The sequence below is a fragment of the Populus nigra genome, chromosome 11, assembly GCF_951802175.1.
Source record: "Populus nigra chromosome 11, ddPopNigr1.1, whole genome shotgun sequence".
Lineage (NCBI taxonomy): Eukaryota > Viridiplantae > Streptophyta > Magnoliopsida > Malpighiales > Salicaceae > Populus > Populus nigra.
This window is the reverse complement of record NC_084862.1, coordinates 1,932,119-1,949,973: the sequence shown is the minus strand read 5'-3', so window position 1 is coordinate 1,949,973 and position 17,855 is coordinate 1,932,119. Positions and strand designations below refer to the sequence as shown.

The following is a 17,855-nucleotide window of genomic DNA, read 5'->3' as shown; positions in this document are numbered from 1 at the left end:
ATAGCACTATAATACATCATATCCCCAAATGCAACTTTGAAATTCCTCTCCCTTAAATACCAATTAATCAAGAAGATCAACAATATATGAATCTCCACCCTAAAAGATTGGCCCCACATCAAATCACTCTAATCTCAAATTTCAGGTTATAACTTCAAATAATGAATCTCTAATGAGATGTTAAATATGACATGAGAAGTGATAGTAATGGATGGGATGATGGTAATAATGGTTTCTTCCTTAACAAGCTAAAAGTTGAGGAAAAAAACATCAAAGATGTTAAAAAACAAATATTGATTTAGACAATGTTTGTTAATATCATCACAAAAATAAATTTATTCAGGAATTTTATATATATAAAGTGAATTTGAGAATATTTACAATTCATAACATGCTATAAGTCAATAGAACAAGAATAATTTGATACTTTTTTATGTAAAATTTAATATAAACCGATTAAAATTACAATATTATTAAAACTGATACTAAAAAAAAAAAGATGGGTAGTCTTAATTAGACATCAAAAAAATCAAGACAAAAACAATTACTTGAACTTTAGCTATTTTTAACTTAAAGAGACTGATGCAGAGTTTTACATTATTTATTATTATTTATTATTCAGTTTTATAATTTTTTTTAATCCAGTTTAGTTCTAAAATTATTATAAATATATTTGTCTAATTTATATTTTAGCATAGGCTTAAATGAATAAAATAAAAAAATTTAGGTTTATTCTTATAAATTTAGTATTCTTGGCCTTTATGATTTTTTCTTGTAATAAATCAGGTTATCTTTTCCTCCCCGATGCCTCACTTTTTTAATAGTATATGATTTATTCACATACGTAGGTTTTATTCCGAGCAAGAACGGCATGATTTTCTCCAAATGATAAGAAGCAAACAGCCTGAATTATGACCAAGAAAACGAATGTTGAATGAACCCAGAAACGTGCTAGCCTTACAAAATAAGTTTGGCATGACTTTCATTTTCATATTCAATATTTACTGCAACACAAAGAATTAAATGATCCAATTCAGTGCAGAAAATCTTCTTGTTTGAGATAGTGGAAGAAATTAAAGTTGAAGTTTGCAACAATTTAATGAGAATTGTAAAGAATTAGCGATGAGGAGAAATGAAAAGAAGTGGCATAAAAAAATAACACGAATATATTAAAAAATAAGTCGTAGATTTGGAGGAGGATACTGAAGAATCCTTGCTTCTTGACAATGACATATTGTTTTCATTATTGACCTGTAACTTCTTCGATTTTTCATCACTAACCTCTAACGTTTTCTTTGTCCAAGGCCACAAGGCAAGGTTTTACCAGAATAGTCAATACAATCATGATTGTTTAAATAAAAAAGATTAATTTTCTTTTCCCAGATTCATTGGGTTTTTAATTTTTTTTATTTCCTTCTATCTCATTTTGTTTTATTTGTTTAATTCTACTGTTTTTTTTTTCAATTTTATTGATCTTTAGCGAGTATGTTTGTCCAGTTCTTATCAAGTTTAACACTTGACTTCGATGGAAGGTTTGCATGAACATAAAACAATAATTGCAAAGCTCAAATTAAGAAATTAAATTCTTGTATGTGAATTTTGTCAGCAAGAGAGTTAAAAGTTATTCGTGAATCTTTCTCAAAATTATTGATTGGCTTTGCAAATCATAATAAGATTCATGTTTTGTTTTTCTTTTAATTATTGGCGAACTTGTAGTATCATTGAAGAGATCATGCAACGGAGCCTCAAATCAATACCTCTCAATCCTATAATTAATCAATATATATCTTAATGTGCTTTTTGGCACAAAATTTTAGAAATAAAAAATTAATGAAGTCGCCTTTGTTTTAAAAATGTTATTAAACTTTTACCCCAGTTAATATTATTTATATAATTAAATATTTGTTTTGAGTAAAATTAAAAATTGTTTTCTTGAAATATTGGTAAAATCATAAATGATTTTTTTAATAAATTATTCAGATTTCTGAACACATAATTAGCTTCTTCTTTTTTACCAAATATAAAATGGCTTGGCTTCATTGAATACTTGTTTTTTTCAATATTTTTTTATGGATTATATATGTTACACGGTAGATCTATTATTTCTTGATTTATTTCGATGAAGAAAGAAGATTTGTGTATGAAAAGGCTCCCGTTAAATGAATAAGTTAAATTACTCTCTATAAAGCTTGGCATATAGAACTCATGAAACACAAAATAATAATAATAATAATAATAATAATGTTTCTTCAAGGGGAAAGAGTCATCATAATTGGATCCAGACCTGCTTCTCGTTTGAAAAAATCCAAATCGAGGAGAATCCAAAAGCAGTTTTATTTGTAACATTATCATCCAAATTAAAGCAGTAATTTCCATGTTTCATAATATGATTCAGCATCAGTTTCTTCAGGTATGTAGGGATAGAGAAGATGCACATTTTCTAGAGCCAGCATACTCATCAAGCACCCCTTTTGCCAGCACCGTATCTTGATCCAATTCTAATCATGAACAGATAATGGACAGGTATCATAATAATGGAGGTGTTCTGTTTAGACAAGATCAGTAGACAAAGATTGGAGAGGAGAAGATGGAAAAAACTTGGTTCAAGTAATGCTTGTTCTTCGTTTTTTTTATATAAAAAGAAAAACAAAAACTTGGTTCTTGCCTTTTCCTCCCTCTTCTTATGCGGTGTCTCGTCGTCTAACCTTGCAATCTTGCATGATTTGATTCCTTGAGCAAAACTAGACTCCATAAAAGAATATCTTGCGCATGGAAAAATCGTGGCTCCCCTAAGATTTCATGAAGAACACAAATTGCTTGGCTATCTGGATGGCACGAGAACTGCTCTGCGTTCATCGTACACACTGGTCCTCCACCTTTTCTGTACTTAATTCTGAATTGTTTGGCACTTGTATTACTTTTTTTTATTTTTTTATTAACGAGAAATATCTTTAAATCAGATTATGTTTTGATGAACTGGTTGAATATCTCGTCTTTCAAGACTGATGAGGTTGAAAGACGGGCAGACGGGCAATGTTCTGCCTTCGTATTACTAGTTACATGTCCCGCGTGATACCGCAGATCAATTATTTTTTACATTTTAAAAATAGTCAAGATCTAAAAGTATTAAGTTTTTTTGTAAAGTTATACCCAAGAGTCTCAGGTTTGGTTGCAACGCCTGATCCAAAAGTAATGTTTATAATATTAATAATAACATTAAACTTGGGTTAACTCTTAGCATAAAAGTGTCTGGATTGCAATACCAGACCCAATAGCATTGGACGTGGGTCTAGCTGCAAGGTCGTGTTATAAAAGTGTGATTATTAAATAGATTAGTTAAAAAAAACCAACAGGAAGAAAAAAAACTAATGAAAAAAAGAAAAAAAATATATGAATTAATTGGCTTAACCCTTCAAACCATGTTAACCCGTTATACCTTGAATTCGCATTATGAAAATTTGATAATTAAAAAGAAAAAAACAAATTAATGGGTTAACCCAGAATTAACTGGGCTAACTCGTCAAACCAGGTTAACCTGTCAAATCAAGTTAACTCGTTAAACCCGGGATCCGTGTCATGAAAGTCTGGTAACTAAATAAAAAAAAGTGAATATTAACAAACTGAACTAAACAAAAAAAATTAATTAAAAAGAAAAAAAATCCAGGTTAACTCGTCAAACTATGTTAACCTATTAAACCTAGTATTTGTGTCATGAAAGTCTGATTACTAAATAAAAAAATCTAACATTAACAAACTAAATTAAACAAAAATATTTATGAAAATAAAAATAAAAAAAATTGACGGGTCAACCTGGAATTAACTGGGTTCACCTGTGAAACCAGGTTAACCCATGAAACTCGGGATATGTGTCATGAAAGTCTAATAACTAAATAGAAAGAAATTTAACATTAACAAACTAAATTAAACAAAAAAATTAATTAAAAAACAAAAAAAGAAGCAAAAAAAAATCTCAAAAAGCATAAAAAAACAGCTAAAAAAACTTAGAAAACTAAAAAAAAAAAAAGCCTAAAGAATCAGTGTTTTACTGTGGACTGCACTGTGCAGTCCACAGTAAAACACTAATGCCTTTTAGTATATGTTACAATAATAAATGAAAAAATTAATTAAAAACAAAAACCATAAAAAAATCTGGGTTAACCTGTCAAACCCGAAACCCGTGTCATAAAAGTTTGATAATTAAATAGAAAAAAATTTAACATTAACAAAAAAAATTAAACAAAAAAAATATTCATTAACAAAAAACAAAGAAAAAAAACTACTTAAAAAAACAAAGCAAAAGGCAAAAAAAAAAAAACAGCTCAGCATTTCACTGTGAACTGCACTTGAAAAAATAATTAATTAAAAATAAAACCAGAAAAAAAATCTGGGTTAACTCGTCAAACTCAGAACCCGTGTCATGAAAGTTTGATAACTAAATAGAAAAAAATTAATATTAACAAAAAAAATTAAACACAAAAATATTTATTAAAAAAAACAAAGAAAAAAATAGTTTAAAAAAAGAAAAAAAAACAGCTTAACAAAAAAGTAAAAAAGCAAAAAAAAAAAAAAAAGCAAGTAGCTGCTCAGCGTTTTACTATGAACTACACTGTGCAATTCACAGTAAAAGGCTGAGCAGTTTTAATTATAGTTCAATAACACCTACAAAACCAAGTCTTCAAAATTAACTCAACACTATTTAAGATTTAAATAAAAAGGAATAAGATGATCTTACCTTAAAACTAAAGATAGCATTAACCCACATGTGCCCATATAAGGAAAAAAAATGGATAATGTGTTTGCCATCTATTATAATTTTGTAGTGTTTAAAAATAAAGACACAATAATGACAATGAATCATTGAAAAAACAAGCTCAATTTTGGTTTGTAGTGAATGGAGTAATAACTTGTTGGAGATTTGGTATAGAAGAGGTTTTTGAAGTGTTTTTCATATGAAAATATAATAAAATAATATTTTTTATTTTTTATATTAATTTATTAAAATAATATAAAAATATTAAAAAAATAATTTAAAATTAAAAACACACTATCCAACCCCATCATATATAAAAACACTATCTAAATCAAGTAGGGGTTTGTGTGCTTAGGTGTACATGAAATGTCCAAGAGTCAAGATTATATTTGAAAATGTAGTTGTGATTATTTTTTAAAGAATTTTTTGTTTGAAAATATATTAAAATAATATTTTTTTTATATTTTATAAAAAATATATTTTTTATATCAACATATAAAAAAATAATTATTTAAAAAAAACACAGTTTAAAACATAATTTTAAATAACCTATAAATATATCAGGCAGCAATTGCTAGGATCTTGGGATGCATTAAGCAATCAATGATCCCAAGCCCAAAACGTGGGTAAATTCCTCGGAAGATATTGGGCCTTCAAGGAATCCGTAATCCAAATCGAGGCTCATGCTCGGATGATTATAGGCTGGGCTATTTTCTATGGACTAACATCACTATTGGGCTTGCATTCTTATCAGCCCAAGCAATGTAAAATTGTTCTTGGACTTGGTCTGAGTTGGTCACAAGATAAAAGACAATAACAACTTAAACTTAATCACAAGTTACTTCTAATCTAAAGAGACTGATATATAGTTTTTTCTTATTTATTAATTTTTTATTCAGTTTCATAATTTTTTTTTTAATCCAGCTTATATCTAAAACTATTATAAATATATTTGCCTAATTTATATTTTAGCAGAGACTTAAATTAATAAAATAAAATATTTTGGGTTCATTCTTGTAGGTTTAGTATTCTTAGTCTTTATCAATTTTAACTCGTAATAAATCACGTTATTTTTTTCTTCTAGAAAAGTAAATTTTTTCTTGTATATGATTTATATATTCACATACGTTGGTTTTATCACGAGCAAGAACGGCATGACTTTCTCCAAATGATAAGAAGCAAACAGCATGAATTATTACCATGAAAACGAATGTTGAATGAACCCAGAAACGTGCTAAGCTTACAAAATAAGTTTGGCATGACTTTCATTTTCATATTCAATATTTACTGCAACACAAAGAATGATCCGATTCAATACAGAAAATCTTGTTCTTTGAGATAGTGGAAGAAATTAAAGCTGAAGTATGCACCATTATAAAAAGAAGTTGAAATTAAAGTTAACTAACTCCACCGCGTATCTAAATCTACTCCAACAGAAAACCCGTAACGTTAAAAGTTTTTTGCTGTTGTTCTGTAGCATGTTCGAGTAGCTGTCTTTGCTTTTTTTTCACTTCTTCTTAGTAGGTTTTTGTTTCTACTGTGGACAAAACTTCTCTTCTTTGATGGGTCAAATTTTGCTGCACGAAATTGAAAATCTGTTGTAAATGTTAGCCAGTGCATTCGGGTTTGTTTAGTTGAAACAAAATGGACTCATCCACAGTTTATGATGATCTATTCTTTAAATTTAATTCAAATTATAGTTTCATTTAAGTTTCGATTGCGTCAAGATTGCAATATTTAAATTTCATGGTTTCATGATTATTTAATTTATATGAACCTTTTATCTCTTCAAACAAATATATTTTTTATTTTATTATAGAATACTAGCTAAAACTCAACATTGAACTAAGAAATAGAGTCAAAGACAAAGGAGAAGTGCAATAAATTTTAAAAGGGCAGCCACTTAAGAACAAAAACTCAACATTTTGTTTCCTCCGTAGTGGTACAAATATATGGAATGCCATTAATGTGTTGGGGATGTCTTCTTTATACTTGAATCCAAGAGTGCTTAATTTGGGGGTGTCTTCTCTGCATAAAAAGGCAGCCACTTCATCGATGTACTATCAGTTATGGGGCATCTACCTTCCTTTCTTCCTAATCAGATTCATTCTCGAAGCTAGTTCCCACATGATCGTAGTTCAAAGAAAACAATAATCACAAGCTTTAAGATGGGAAAATCTTGGTTCAAGCAATGCTTCTTCTTCATTTTTTCTTATAAAAAAAGAACAATAAACTTGGTTCTTGCCTTTCCTCCCTCTTCTTAGCAGTGTCTCGCCATCTAACCTTGCATCATTTGATTCCTTGAGCAAAACTAGACTCCATAAAAGAATCTGGCATGGAAAAATCGTGGATCCCCTATGATTTCAAGATCACAAATTGCCTGGCTACCTGGATCACACGAGAACTGCTCTGTGTTCATCGTGCACATTGGACCACAAATATGAGTGAAACGAAACACTGTAAGAGACTTTTTAAATTATGAATCCATCGCACTAATGTAGGCAGTGTTGGGAATTCCGACCAGTGATGTACTGATATTTGCTCATAGGAGGGTTAAGCACACTGACACAATATTTACGTGGTTCGGCAAATCGCCTACATCCACGGGAGAGAGTCTATATTATTTAGGGATAGAGAAAGGATACAATAAATACATGGAGGAGGATCACTCAACTCCCAGCTCACACACTCTGCTGCATATGGCAGCATGGCTGCTGCCCATGGCAGCAACTCCTCTTTCTCTTCACTTCACGTTTTCTCTCACTCTCACAACTCTCACATTTTGCTCTCACATAATGCCTCTATTTATAGGCATTTCATGGTGCTGCTCCACTTGTTCTTTTGTCAATAATGGTGGCTGTCAAATTTACCAAACTTTGACATTAGACAATGGTTGTTGGTTGCCACCAACAACCCACCATTGCAGCCATCTTCTTTGACAATAGTGGCTGCTGCAATTGTGGGTTGTTGCACATTAATGATAACCAACCTAACATGCAGAGCATGAACTAGCTAGGAAATGTCATTTGTGTTACTTTATTTTTATTTTTTTATTAACGAGAAATTAATATCCTTAAATCAGTTTATGTTTTGATGAGGTTGTGGAAAATCTTGTCTTTCAAGACTGATGAGGTAGAAAGACGGGCAATGTTGTGCCGTACGTAGTAGTTATAACACCTACAAAACCAAGTTTTCGAAATTAACTCAATAGTATTTAAGGTTTAAATAGAAAGGAATAAGATGATCTTACCTTAAAACTAAAGATAGCATTGAACCCACATGTGCCCGTACAAGGAAAATAAATAAATAATGTGTTTGTCGTCTATGATTTTATAGTATTTGAAGATAAAGACACAATAGTGACAATGAATCATTGAAAAAACTGGGTTGCGTGCCTATGTATAATTGATGATTAACATACTGTTTTTTTTTTTGTGTTTCTAAAATATTTTTGAAAAAAATTAATTTTTTTTTACTTTAAATTAATATTTTTTATGTGTTTTCAGATTATTTTGATTGGCTGATATCAAAAATAATTTTTAAAAAATAAAAAATATATTATTTTGATGCATTTCCAAGTAAAAACCAACCATATTTCCAAACATATAATAAAACAACACGTTTCAAGTGTGCATTTATGTTTTTATTGAATGGAGTAATAACTTGTTTGAATTTATGGTAGATGTTATGTTTTTAAAGTGTTTTTAATTTGAAAATATAATAAAATAATATTTTTTTTATTTTTTATATTAATACATTAAAATAATATAAAAACATCAAAAAATTAATTTTAAAATAAAAATTAATTTTAAAAAATACAATCCAATTGCACAGCATATAAAAACACCATCTAAATTGAGTAGGGCTTATGTGTTTAGGTGTACATCAAATATCTAGAGTCATGGGGAGTGTTTGAAAATATAATTGTGATTATTTTTTAATATATTTTTTTATTTGAAAATATATCAAAGTATTTTTTATTTTAAAAAATTATTTTTTATATCAGCACATCAAGAGATTTTAAAATATAAAAATAAATAATTTTAAATAAAAAAAATTAATTTTATAAAAAACAACATAATTCTAAATATTCCCAAGATGAGGTAGCATCTTCGCTAATTGATGGCGGGTTGCTAACATCTTGGGATGCATTAAGTAACCAAGGATCCCAAGCCCAAAATGTGGCCTCGGAAGGTATTGGGCCACCAAGGTATCCCGAATCCAAATTGAGGCTCATGCTCGTATGAGTCGAGGTTGGGCTATTTACGCCTAGGTAAGTCTAGCGACTCGCATCAATATTGGGCTTGGTCTGAGTTGGATAAAAACGTGGGCCCATCATACTTCAACCGAAACTAATTTCTTTTCCTCGTCAATCCTAAGGACATATTTCAATATCAGTTTTGTACATTCGGACAGATTTATAAATTCTCTCGATGCTATGGTGCTGTTTAGAATTACTTTTTAAATTGTAAGAATTTTAAAAAGATTTTTTTAAAAATTAATTTTTTTTATGATTTTAAATGGTTTTAATATATTGGTATTAAAAAAAAATTAAAAAAATTAAAAAAATATTTTAATATATTCATAAACAAAAATTATTTTAAAAAATTGCTGCTACTATTTTCTTGAATATCTTCATATAAAGATTTGAATCCATAACAAACCTTTTTATATGCTAGGCAAACCCATCAAGTATACATGTCTGTTTTGGAGTATATATAAAAATTATTTTTTAAAATTTTTTATTTAAAAATATATTAAAATAATATTTTTTTATTTTTTAAAATTTATTTTTAATAAACACATTAAAACCTTCTATATATATATATATATATATATATATATATATATATATATATATATATAGTTACACCACCTTACTGAACCAGGCTTAAATCTTTTTCTTTATTGGACTGGGATATCGAAGATTGCAAGGTCTGCGAGTTGAGCAATGAGCCTTCCTTTAGAATCGGGCTGTTCAAAGTTATAAAAAACAATGCAGCTTCACACCATGATTTCTTTTCATTACATTGATGACATGATATTCATCATTTCGCTTAACGAAGAGCTGAAGAGCTCTAGATATTGTCAGTAGTCTACAAGTCAAAATCCTTCAATTTTTTTCTGAGCAATCAAACAGACAACAGAAAGAAAAGAATGGCACTCTCTTTCTCTCGAACCTCTCTCTCGATAACCCAGAAATACTTTCCTTCAAAAACCCCCACGACAAAATCAACAATCCTAAACCTCCTCTCTTATAAACCCCATAATCTCAACAAGTTCTCTACAATCTCAAAACCCAACTCTTTCTCTCTGACCATCACAAAACTCTCAAAAAGCCCAAAACCCAAATCCCATCTTCAGCCAGTAAGATCACTCTTCACTGGCATCGTTGAAGAAATGGGCACAGTTCAAAGCTTGGGTGATACCAAAGATGGTGGCTTTGACCTTAAAATAGAGGCAAAAACAGTACTTGAAGGTGTGCATTTAGGTGATAGCATTGCAGTTAATGGGACTTGCTTAACTGTTACTGATCTCACTAATGAAGACTTCACTGTGGGGTTATCTCCTGAAACTTTGAGAAAAACATCTCTAATTGAGTTAAAGACTGGATCTTTGGTTAATTTGGAGAGGGCAGTCCAGCCTGATAGTAGAATGGGAGGGCATTTTGTGCAGGGTCACGTGGATGGCACCGGTATGATCGTAGAGAAGGAGCCAGAGGGTGATTCTTTGTGGATTAAAGTGAAAGCAGATAAAGGGCTGTTGAAATATATTGTGCCAAAGGGGTTTATTGCAGTGGATGGGACTAGTTTGACAGTTGTTGATGTTATGGAGGAAGAAGAGTGTTTTAATTTTATGTTAGTGGCTTATACACAGCAGAAAGTTGTTGTTCCTTTGAAGGAAGTTGGTCAGAAGGTGAATTTGGAGGTGGATATTTTGGGAAAGTATGTTGAGAGGTTGCTTAGTAGTGGGTTTGTTGATTCCTTCAAGGGTTCTTCATGATTAAAGAAAAATGGAGGTAATGAATGTGGTTTTGTTGTTTTGAATTTGGAATATTTTTTTCATCTTTTTTATTTAAAGGAAATTTGAATAAAGATGATAGGTTTTTGTTGTTATTTCGACTGATTTATGATATTTGTGGTTGTGTCTCTGTGAATGTTAACGAGGAGATGTCTAGTGGAAATTTGATTTTGATTTGAATTGCTAGATACAGTGAAGTTGTATAGATTGTTCCTTCTTGTTGTTATAACATGAGAAGAATAAATTTGCAGAAATCCTGATCTTCATTTCATACGTAGTCACTAGCATTTAGGAGAATATAGTTTGCAGGATTGTGCTCTTGGCCTTTACTAGCTGAGCAATAGTGTCTTTAGACCAATTCATACTTTTTATCCATTTTAGTTTGTAGAAGTGGCAATTGTGAAAATACCAACATGTTTAGCATGAACTTTAGTAAGTTTCTTACTTTGTTTCTTCTCCTTCCATACCTTTTGTTGTCAACTGGGAAACCTCCAATAGTCAATGAAAAATTAAGTAGATGATGTCGGGCAACCATGGGAGTATTAAATTGAGAGCTATACTGCCTTTTAGGCTAAACGAATCTGGTGGAAAAGGTTTGGAATACAGTCATTGAAGTCCAGAATAATGACTATAAGAAAGATCAAAGTTGGATGTGTTCTAACTAACCGCAAGGAAAAATTGGAGGTCTGCTAGTTAGCCTACTCTAGCTGCATCATAATTTTAAATCATGGATGTGGTCGCGATCGTTATCACAGATCGCGGCCTATCTCACACATAAAAGAATGGTCACGGTCATTGTTGTTATGAATGCATTAGTAACTCTAAACAAATTTTAATAATTCATCATTTTCTCATAAGTTTATTAAACATATACAATAATAATAACTATGAAAAAGGTGAAAAATTATGAAAAATTAACTTGAAATACAAAAATATTCAAAAATTAATCTTATAAGTGAACTGTTATTGAGCTGTTTGCAATACAACAGTCATTACCATTATATAACAGTGCTATAGCCATTATTGGTGTTATTTGCCAATAATGATTCTATAACACTGAATAGCAGTAACAGGATACCTTGATTCTGTTAAATAATGATTTAACAGTTGTTACGTTAAATAATGGCTGTTATTTAAAACTACTGGCTGGATAGTAGCCTTGTGGAGGGCCTAGTGGACTTCTTGAAAGAGCTGCTAAAAACAATATAATCTATGGTCTAATTCCAGACTTAGGACTCATCCCCTTGGTTTTGGTTTTTTTATTTTTTCTTCCTAATAATCACTGACTGGAATGCTTAGTTGTTGGTGGGAAAATGATGTGAGGCAGGCCTTAAGTTGTGCCTAGGATTTGTCAATTAACTTGTCAAGCTGCAGAAACCAGTGACAATTACCTTATGATATTATTGGGGATATATAATTATCAATCAAGGCACAATCTTTGCTTCAGAAGTTCCAAAATTGGTTTTGTTAAATGCTAATGATAGCCTTCACTTAATTTCCCAAGTTGCAGTGCATAGTTCCTTTCTAAGATTAATGAATAAAAGCATGATAACAATTCTGTATTATTCGTTAAAAAAGAGTCTTTTTATGAAAAAAACACTGTTTTATTGGTTAAAAAAACACTGTATAAATGGTTAGTCTTTGCCTTTCAATTGGTTGATTTTTCTTATTTTTCTTCATCCATCATAAAATCATCAAGCTTTCTACAGTTTTCTCATCTTTGTTTTGTTGGATCGACAGTGAGAGCTGCAGTTTAAGAGATTTTGCTGCTGAAAACTTCACCACTCTAAGAACTCATGTTATTACTACCATTTCAACTGGGAGTCTAGGACGAGGTTTTCTAAAGTTCCATGTTAAATTTTGTTTTCCCTTGTTTGTTAGAAATAAAAACTAATTTGACAAATACAATTTAGTTTCCTTTAGTTTGGCAACTTCAAGTAAACATTGGGCATAATATGTGGAGGAATATCATAAGCTGTTTTTATCTTCTTCCCAATAATAGAAAATTTTATCCCTAAAAATTACAATGAAGTTCATTCTTTCCCTTAGTGTGATATTATTCTCAGTGTCTTAAATTTTTTGTCTTGTGAGCCACATAAAAATTATGATAATCTATTTGTTAAATCTAAAAAAAAAACCATTCTAATAAACAATCACCATGATATGAAACTTGGGAAATTGGGCTGATTACAAATACTTGGAAATTTAAAAGGGGCATTGCAGATCAAGTTGTTTGTTCTCATTGTTCATGCAGTGAGGAGACCTGTCTCCATTTGCATGATTGTGTCTTGGCAAAGACAGAGTTCTTCTCTATAGATAAGGGGCAATGGTTTGCCTCTATTTCAGGGTTGGTGTTGTAGAGCTCAATCCAGTGGTTGGGGTTTTAAGTTTGGCATTAAAACATGATATTATTTTTTCAAGTATAGGAGTTCTGGTGTAGGTACTGCTCTTTGAGAAGTTGAGATATTTGTGAGATCAAAATGCCTCAAGATGTGGTAGCAGCCACCACTCTTAGACCTTGGAATTGAATCGTGGTAGATGGAAGCCAACTGATCATGCTTGGATTATTTTGAACACAGTTGGGGCTTGTAAGAGATCTCCTTGCATTGCTGGTGCTGGGGGCATACCTGCATGATAACAGTGGATTTGGCGTTGAGGTTTTTCATTTCAGGTTGGCTATTTCTCAGTTGTTGTTACCTAGATTGATTCTGCTTTCATTCTGTGGTAGTTGCAGAAGCGATCTTGTGCTTCTTCTTCCTTGTTTGGTAAGTTGATGGAGCTTAGCGAAATTGGGTTATTAAGAATCATCATGTAACTTGTGTGTTTATAAGAGACCAACTCCTGTGCAGATATCCTTGCCAATTTGGCTACTATGGGTGGTGTAACACCGGCTTTGCTTGTTGATCCCCCTTGGTGGTGTGATAACAGTCCTGTTTTTAGGGCCTTGCCAATTGAAATTGTGCAATGTCAACTCAGGCTTATGATCTGTCCAGAGAACTCGTCCCTGTTACAAACCATCTCTATTCCCGAGTTGTGTTTGGTTGCGTAGCTAGAAAGAAAAACAGTTGGCAGCTGGCAAATGCCAAATTCTAGTTGTAGGTATTAATAATATTGTGATGGATAGCTAACTTTATAGGATGCATGATCTGAATGCATGTTTTGGTGTCTTCTCTGTACATACTATGCTTCAGTCTTCTCATTAATTCCGATTTTCTTGCATGCCGAGAGTCATCTGTTGGAAATGTTGCTTTTGATTGTGGACGAGACAGGAATCTTGGAACTGCAATGTGCTTTAAGAACATGAACAATGGATTCCTATGATTATTTTTCTTCACAAAAGAGTGAAGGAGGGAGAGGGTGAGAGGTCATACCGTATCTCAATATGCTTGATGACAGCATTTACTCGGGGCCTATTCATGATATTATTCGGAGCTAGGTTTTGTGATGCTGGTGACTAATAATTACATCACCAACTAACAACAAGCTCTTTGACCCCATGTCAAGTCTACTGCTACCAACCAATTTATCAGATTCCCAGTCATTATTTAAGAGAGAATGCAGGAGAGCCACCTAAAAAACAATTCACAATTCACGCTTGGTGCTATCCCTCTTCGAATTTCTTTGTTATTTATGTTGGTGTCAGGTGGAAGGTGGGAAAATGAGCTGTGGACTTGATTATGGACAGCCTAACTAGCTGAAGCTGACATGCTCAAGTAGTTTGTGATACCTGGATTTGTTCGGGCCTAAACATTGTCGAGCCGAGAAGATGGAGGATGCCTGTATGTATGGGAATAGTTCATAGATTGAGGTCTTGTCTGCTCAACGTCACCTGCCTTCCTGCTTTCCAATCTCCAAGCTGGCCTTGTCATGTTCTTCTCCGTCGTTATTAATGATTCATGAATGAGCTTAACATTGAAACCATGTGATGCAGCTGCGTAGACAATCTAACCTCATTGTTTACTGGAAAGTATTTTTTTTAAAAAAAATAAATTCTAAGGAAAATAAATTTTAAAAAAGTATTTCTTGATGTTTGGTAGTGTAATAATAAAAAATAAGTTGGAAAACACTTTCTAGTGTTTGGTTATGTCATGAAAAATAAACTGGAAAATAACTTATTAATGTTTTAGTTTTTTTAAGTTTATTAAAATAATGAGGAACAAATCTTACAAATTAAAAAGTTGAATGAGAATGAAATTGAAAAAGAATATAATTTTATAAATTATCTCAAATAAAATAAATAATAATCAAAATAATAGAGATCAAATCTACAAAATTAAAAAAAATGAAAGATGACAAAATTAAAATAATAATAATTAACATTTTATAAATTATTTCAAATAAAATAAGTAACAATCAAAAAAATGAGGACCAAATTTGATAAATAAAAAATTTCAATAAAAATGATAAGGAAAAAACAAATAGCAATTATAAAAATAAGGACTAAAATTAATATAAAAATTAAATTTTAAGAGATGAAGTTGAAAAATAAATATTCAAAACAAATTATATATAACAATCAAAAGTTTGAGGATCAAATTTGATATAATATAATCAGCAAATAATGACATTTCTAAATTTTTCACAATTTCCAGAAAGTGTTTTCCGCCCAAATTTTCCAGGAAAACACTTTCCTGAAAACCAAGCCAAATTTTTCTTTGACTAGAAAGTGTTTTCCGTTGACCAACTTTTCTAATGGCAAACAAACACAAGAAAGTTTAGAAAGTGGTTTCCCGGAAACTACTTTCCGGAAAACAAACACAGCTAAAAGGGAAAACACTTTCCTGGAAACCAAACCAAATTTTTCTTTTGACTGGAAAGTGTTTTCCGTTGACCGGAAAGTGTTTTCCGTTAACCAACTTTCCTAATGGCAAACAAACATAGAAAAGTTTGAAAAGTGATTTCTCGAAAACTACTTTCCAGAAAACAAACATGTTCTAAAGTTAGAATTTATTTTTCTTATGCCAGTCTTCATCTACTCATGAATTTTCAGCCATTAAATCTTTGATCCAACAACCATAAACACGATTTTTTTTTAATGTTAGCTAATATTGATTATCAATAATCAATCTCTTACCATCTTGATGTTCATGAGGCAATGAATCGATACCATTAATGAAGATAAGCCAGTGCACAGAATTGTTTTGCCAGAAGAATATTGTATTGCTTGTATATTTTAATAAAGAGATTAGTGTACTATATATATACAAAGTCTGCATAATCTATTCTTAACAAAGGAAACTAAAATTAAGGATATTCTGCCTAACGGTTACAAAAATTGAAAAGGCAAAGTTACCATACACAGATAATTATTCCTTTTATTTCCTAGCTGTTACATGCTTGATTGTTGACAGATTTGTGACTTACGGGATCTGCAGCATGATTCAAGGAATCATCCTTTATACGCCCCCGCAAGATGGAGTCACCATTGGTTACTCCAATCTTGGCTCGAAGGAGTTCTGTCCGTTGACGAGGTAGAGGTTTCGTCAAGAGATCAGCAAGCTGATCATGTGTATTGACATGATGAACATGGAAAGTACCCTTCTGGACAATATCACGAACAAAATGCAAATCAATCTGAATGTGCTTCATCCGAGAGTGTTGAACCGGATTGAAACTTAAATGTGTGGCACCCAAATTGTCACAAAGGAGCTGTGGAGGAGCTGAGGTGGAGTAGCCAAGTTCAGTAAAAAGTGCTAGAAGCCATAACGTTTCAGAGGCAGCATTGGCAAGGGCGCGATATTCGGCCTCAGTAGATGATCGTGCGACAGCTCGTTGTTTTTTTGAACTCCAGGAAATAGGATTAGAACCAAGGAAACATATGTATGCTGAAGTGGACTTTCGATCGTCATAATTACCTGCCCAATCAGCATCAGAATAGGTGATGAATTTGGGGGCCATATCTCTGCGAATATGAATGCCATGAAAGATTGTATGCTTCAAGTATCGAAGCAATCGTTTTGCAGCTGTCAAGTGTGTAGCTGTTGGTTTATGCATAAATTGGGACAGCTTGTTAACTGCAAAAGAAATGTCAGGTTGGGTGAGAGATAAGTATTGCAGGGCACCAATAATACTCCTGTATTCAGTGCTATCAACCGAGGATGTGCCATCAAGAAGCTTGAGGACAGTAGTGGTGGATAATGGAGTGATAACCGCTTTGGCGCCATGCATGTTCAGCTTTGTTAATAGGTCTCTGATGTATTTATGCTGGGACAAAAAAAGGCCTGTGGTAGTAGGAATAACCTTCATGCCCAAGAAAAAATATAGCTGACCCATGTCTTTGACAGAAAACCGGTTACTTAGTTGAGCAATGATAGATGAGACAAAAGACAGAATCATTTCCTGTAATAACCAAATCATCCACATACACCAAGAAGTAACAAGTAACAGATGTTGTCTTATAAATGAACAAGGAGGAATCAGCTCTTGAGTTTACAAAACCAAAGTCTAAAATGGCACCCCTGAGAGTGGAATACCAAGCCCGTGGGGCTTGTTTGAGTCCATAAATTGCTTTGTTCAGTTGACAGACATGGTTAGGGTGGATATCATCTTTGAAACCCGGGGGTTGAACCATATACACATCTTCATTTAGCAAACCATGCAAAAATGCATTATTAACATCAAGCTGTCTCATTTGCCAGCCTTGAGTGACAGCAATGGTCAATACAGACCGAATAGTAGCCGGTTTCACAACCGGACTAAATGTTTCTTTGTAGTCTAGACCAGGGCGTTGATGGAATCTTTTTGCAACAAGTCTCGCTTTGAAGCGATCAATTGACCCATCAGCGTTCCTCTTAACCCGAAACACCCATTTACAGCCAATGGGAAGACAATGGTTCGGGGGAGAGACTAAGGTCCATGTGTTGTGTCTCATCAGAGCCGTAAGCTCTGCAGACATGGCTTGTCGCCACCGTGGATCACCTAATGCCTGGCTCACACAACTGGGTTCAATAGCATGAGGGAGGGGATGTTTTGTAACAGCATGAAACTGCTTAGGTTTGTGAATGTTATTCAATGACCGAGTAATCATGGAATGAGTTCGCTGGGGTTGAGGATCAGGAACAACATCAATCATAGTGGAAGGAAG

At 32.2% G+C, this 17,855-nt stretch overlaps 1 protein-coding gene across 4 annotated transcripts; it reads left to right on the top strand.

Moving 5' to 3' along the window:
• The first annotated feature begins 9,643 nt into the window (after positions 1 to 9,643).
• LOC133706385 (riboflavin synthase-like) lies at positions 9,644 to 14,582 on the top strand. Of its 4 annotated transcripts, none has more exons than XM_062131912.1 (2): positions 9,644 to 10,769; positions 14,415 to 14,582. In XM_062131912.1, exon 1 carries the CDS (start codon positions 9,908 to 9,910, stop codon positions 10,751 to 10,753), a length of 846 nt encoding a protein of 281 aa, XP_061987896.1. In that variant the 5' UTR covers positions 9,644 to 9,907; the 3' UTR covers positions 10,754 to 10,769; positions 14,415 to 14,582. The 4 variants fall into 4 exon arrangements, with proteins under 4 accessions (XP_061987896.1, XP_061987897.1, XP_061987898.1 ...); XM_062131913.1 differs by lacking the exon at positions 14,415 to 14,582 and adding an exon at positions 13,351 to 13,990; XM_062131914.1 differs by lacking the exon at positions 14,415 to 14,582 and adding an exon at positions 13,212 to 13,350.
• The last annotated feature ends 3,273 nt before the right edge of the window (positions 14,583 to 17,855 follow it).

What these genes read in the sequence shown, in the direction of transcription:
- LOC133706385 (XM_062131912.1), top strand. Translation starts at nt 9,908, where the DNA reads ATGGCACTCTCTTTCTCTCGAACCTCTCTCTCGATAACCCAGAAATAC.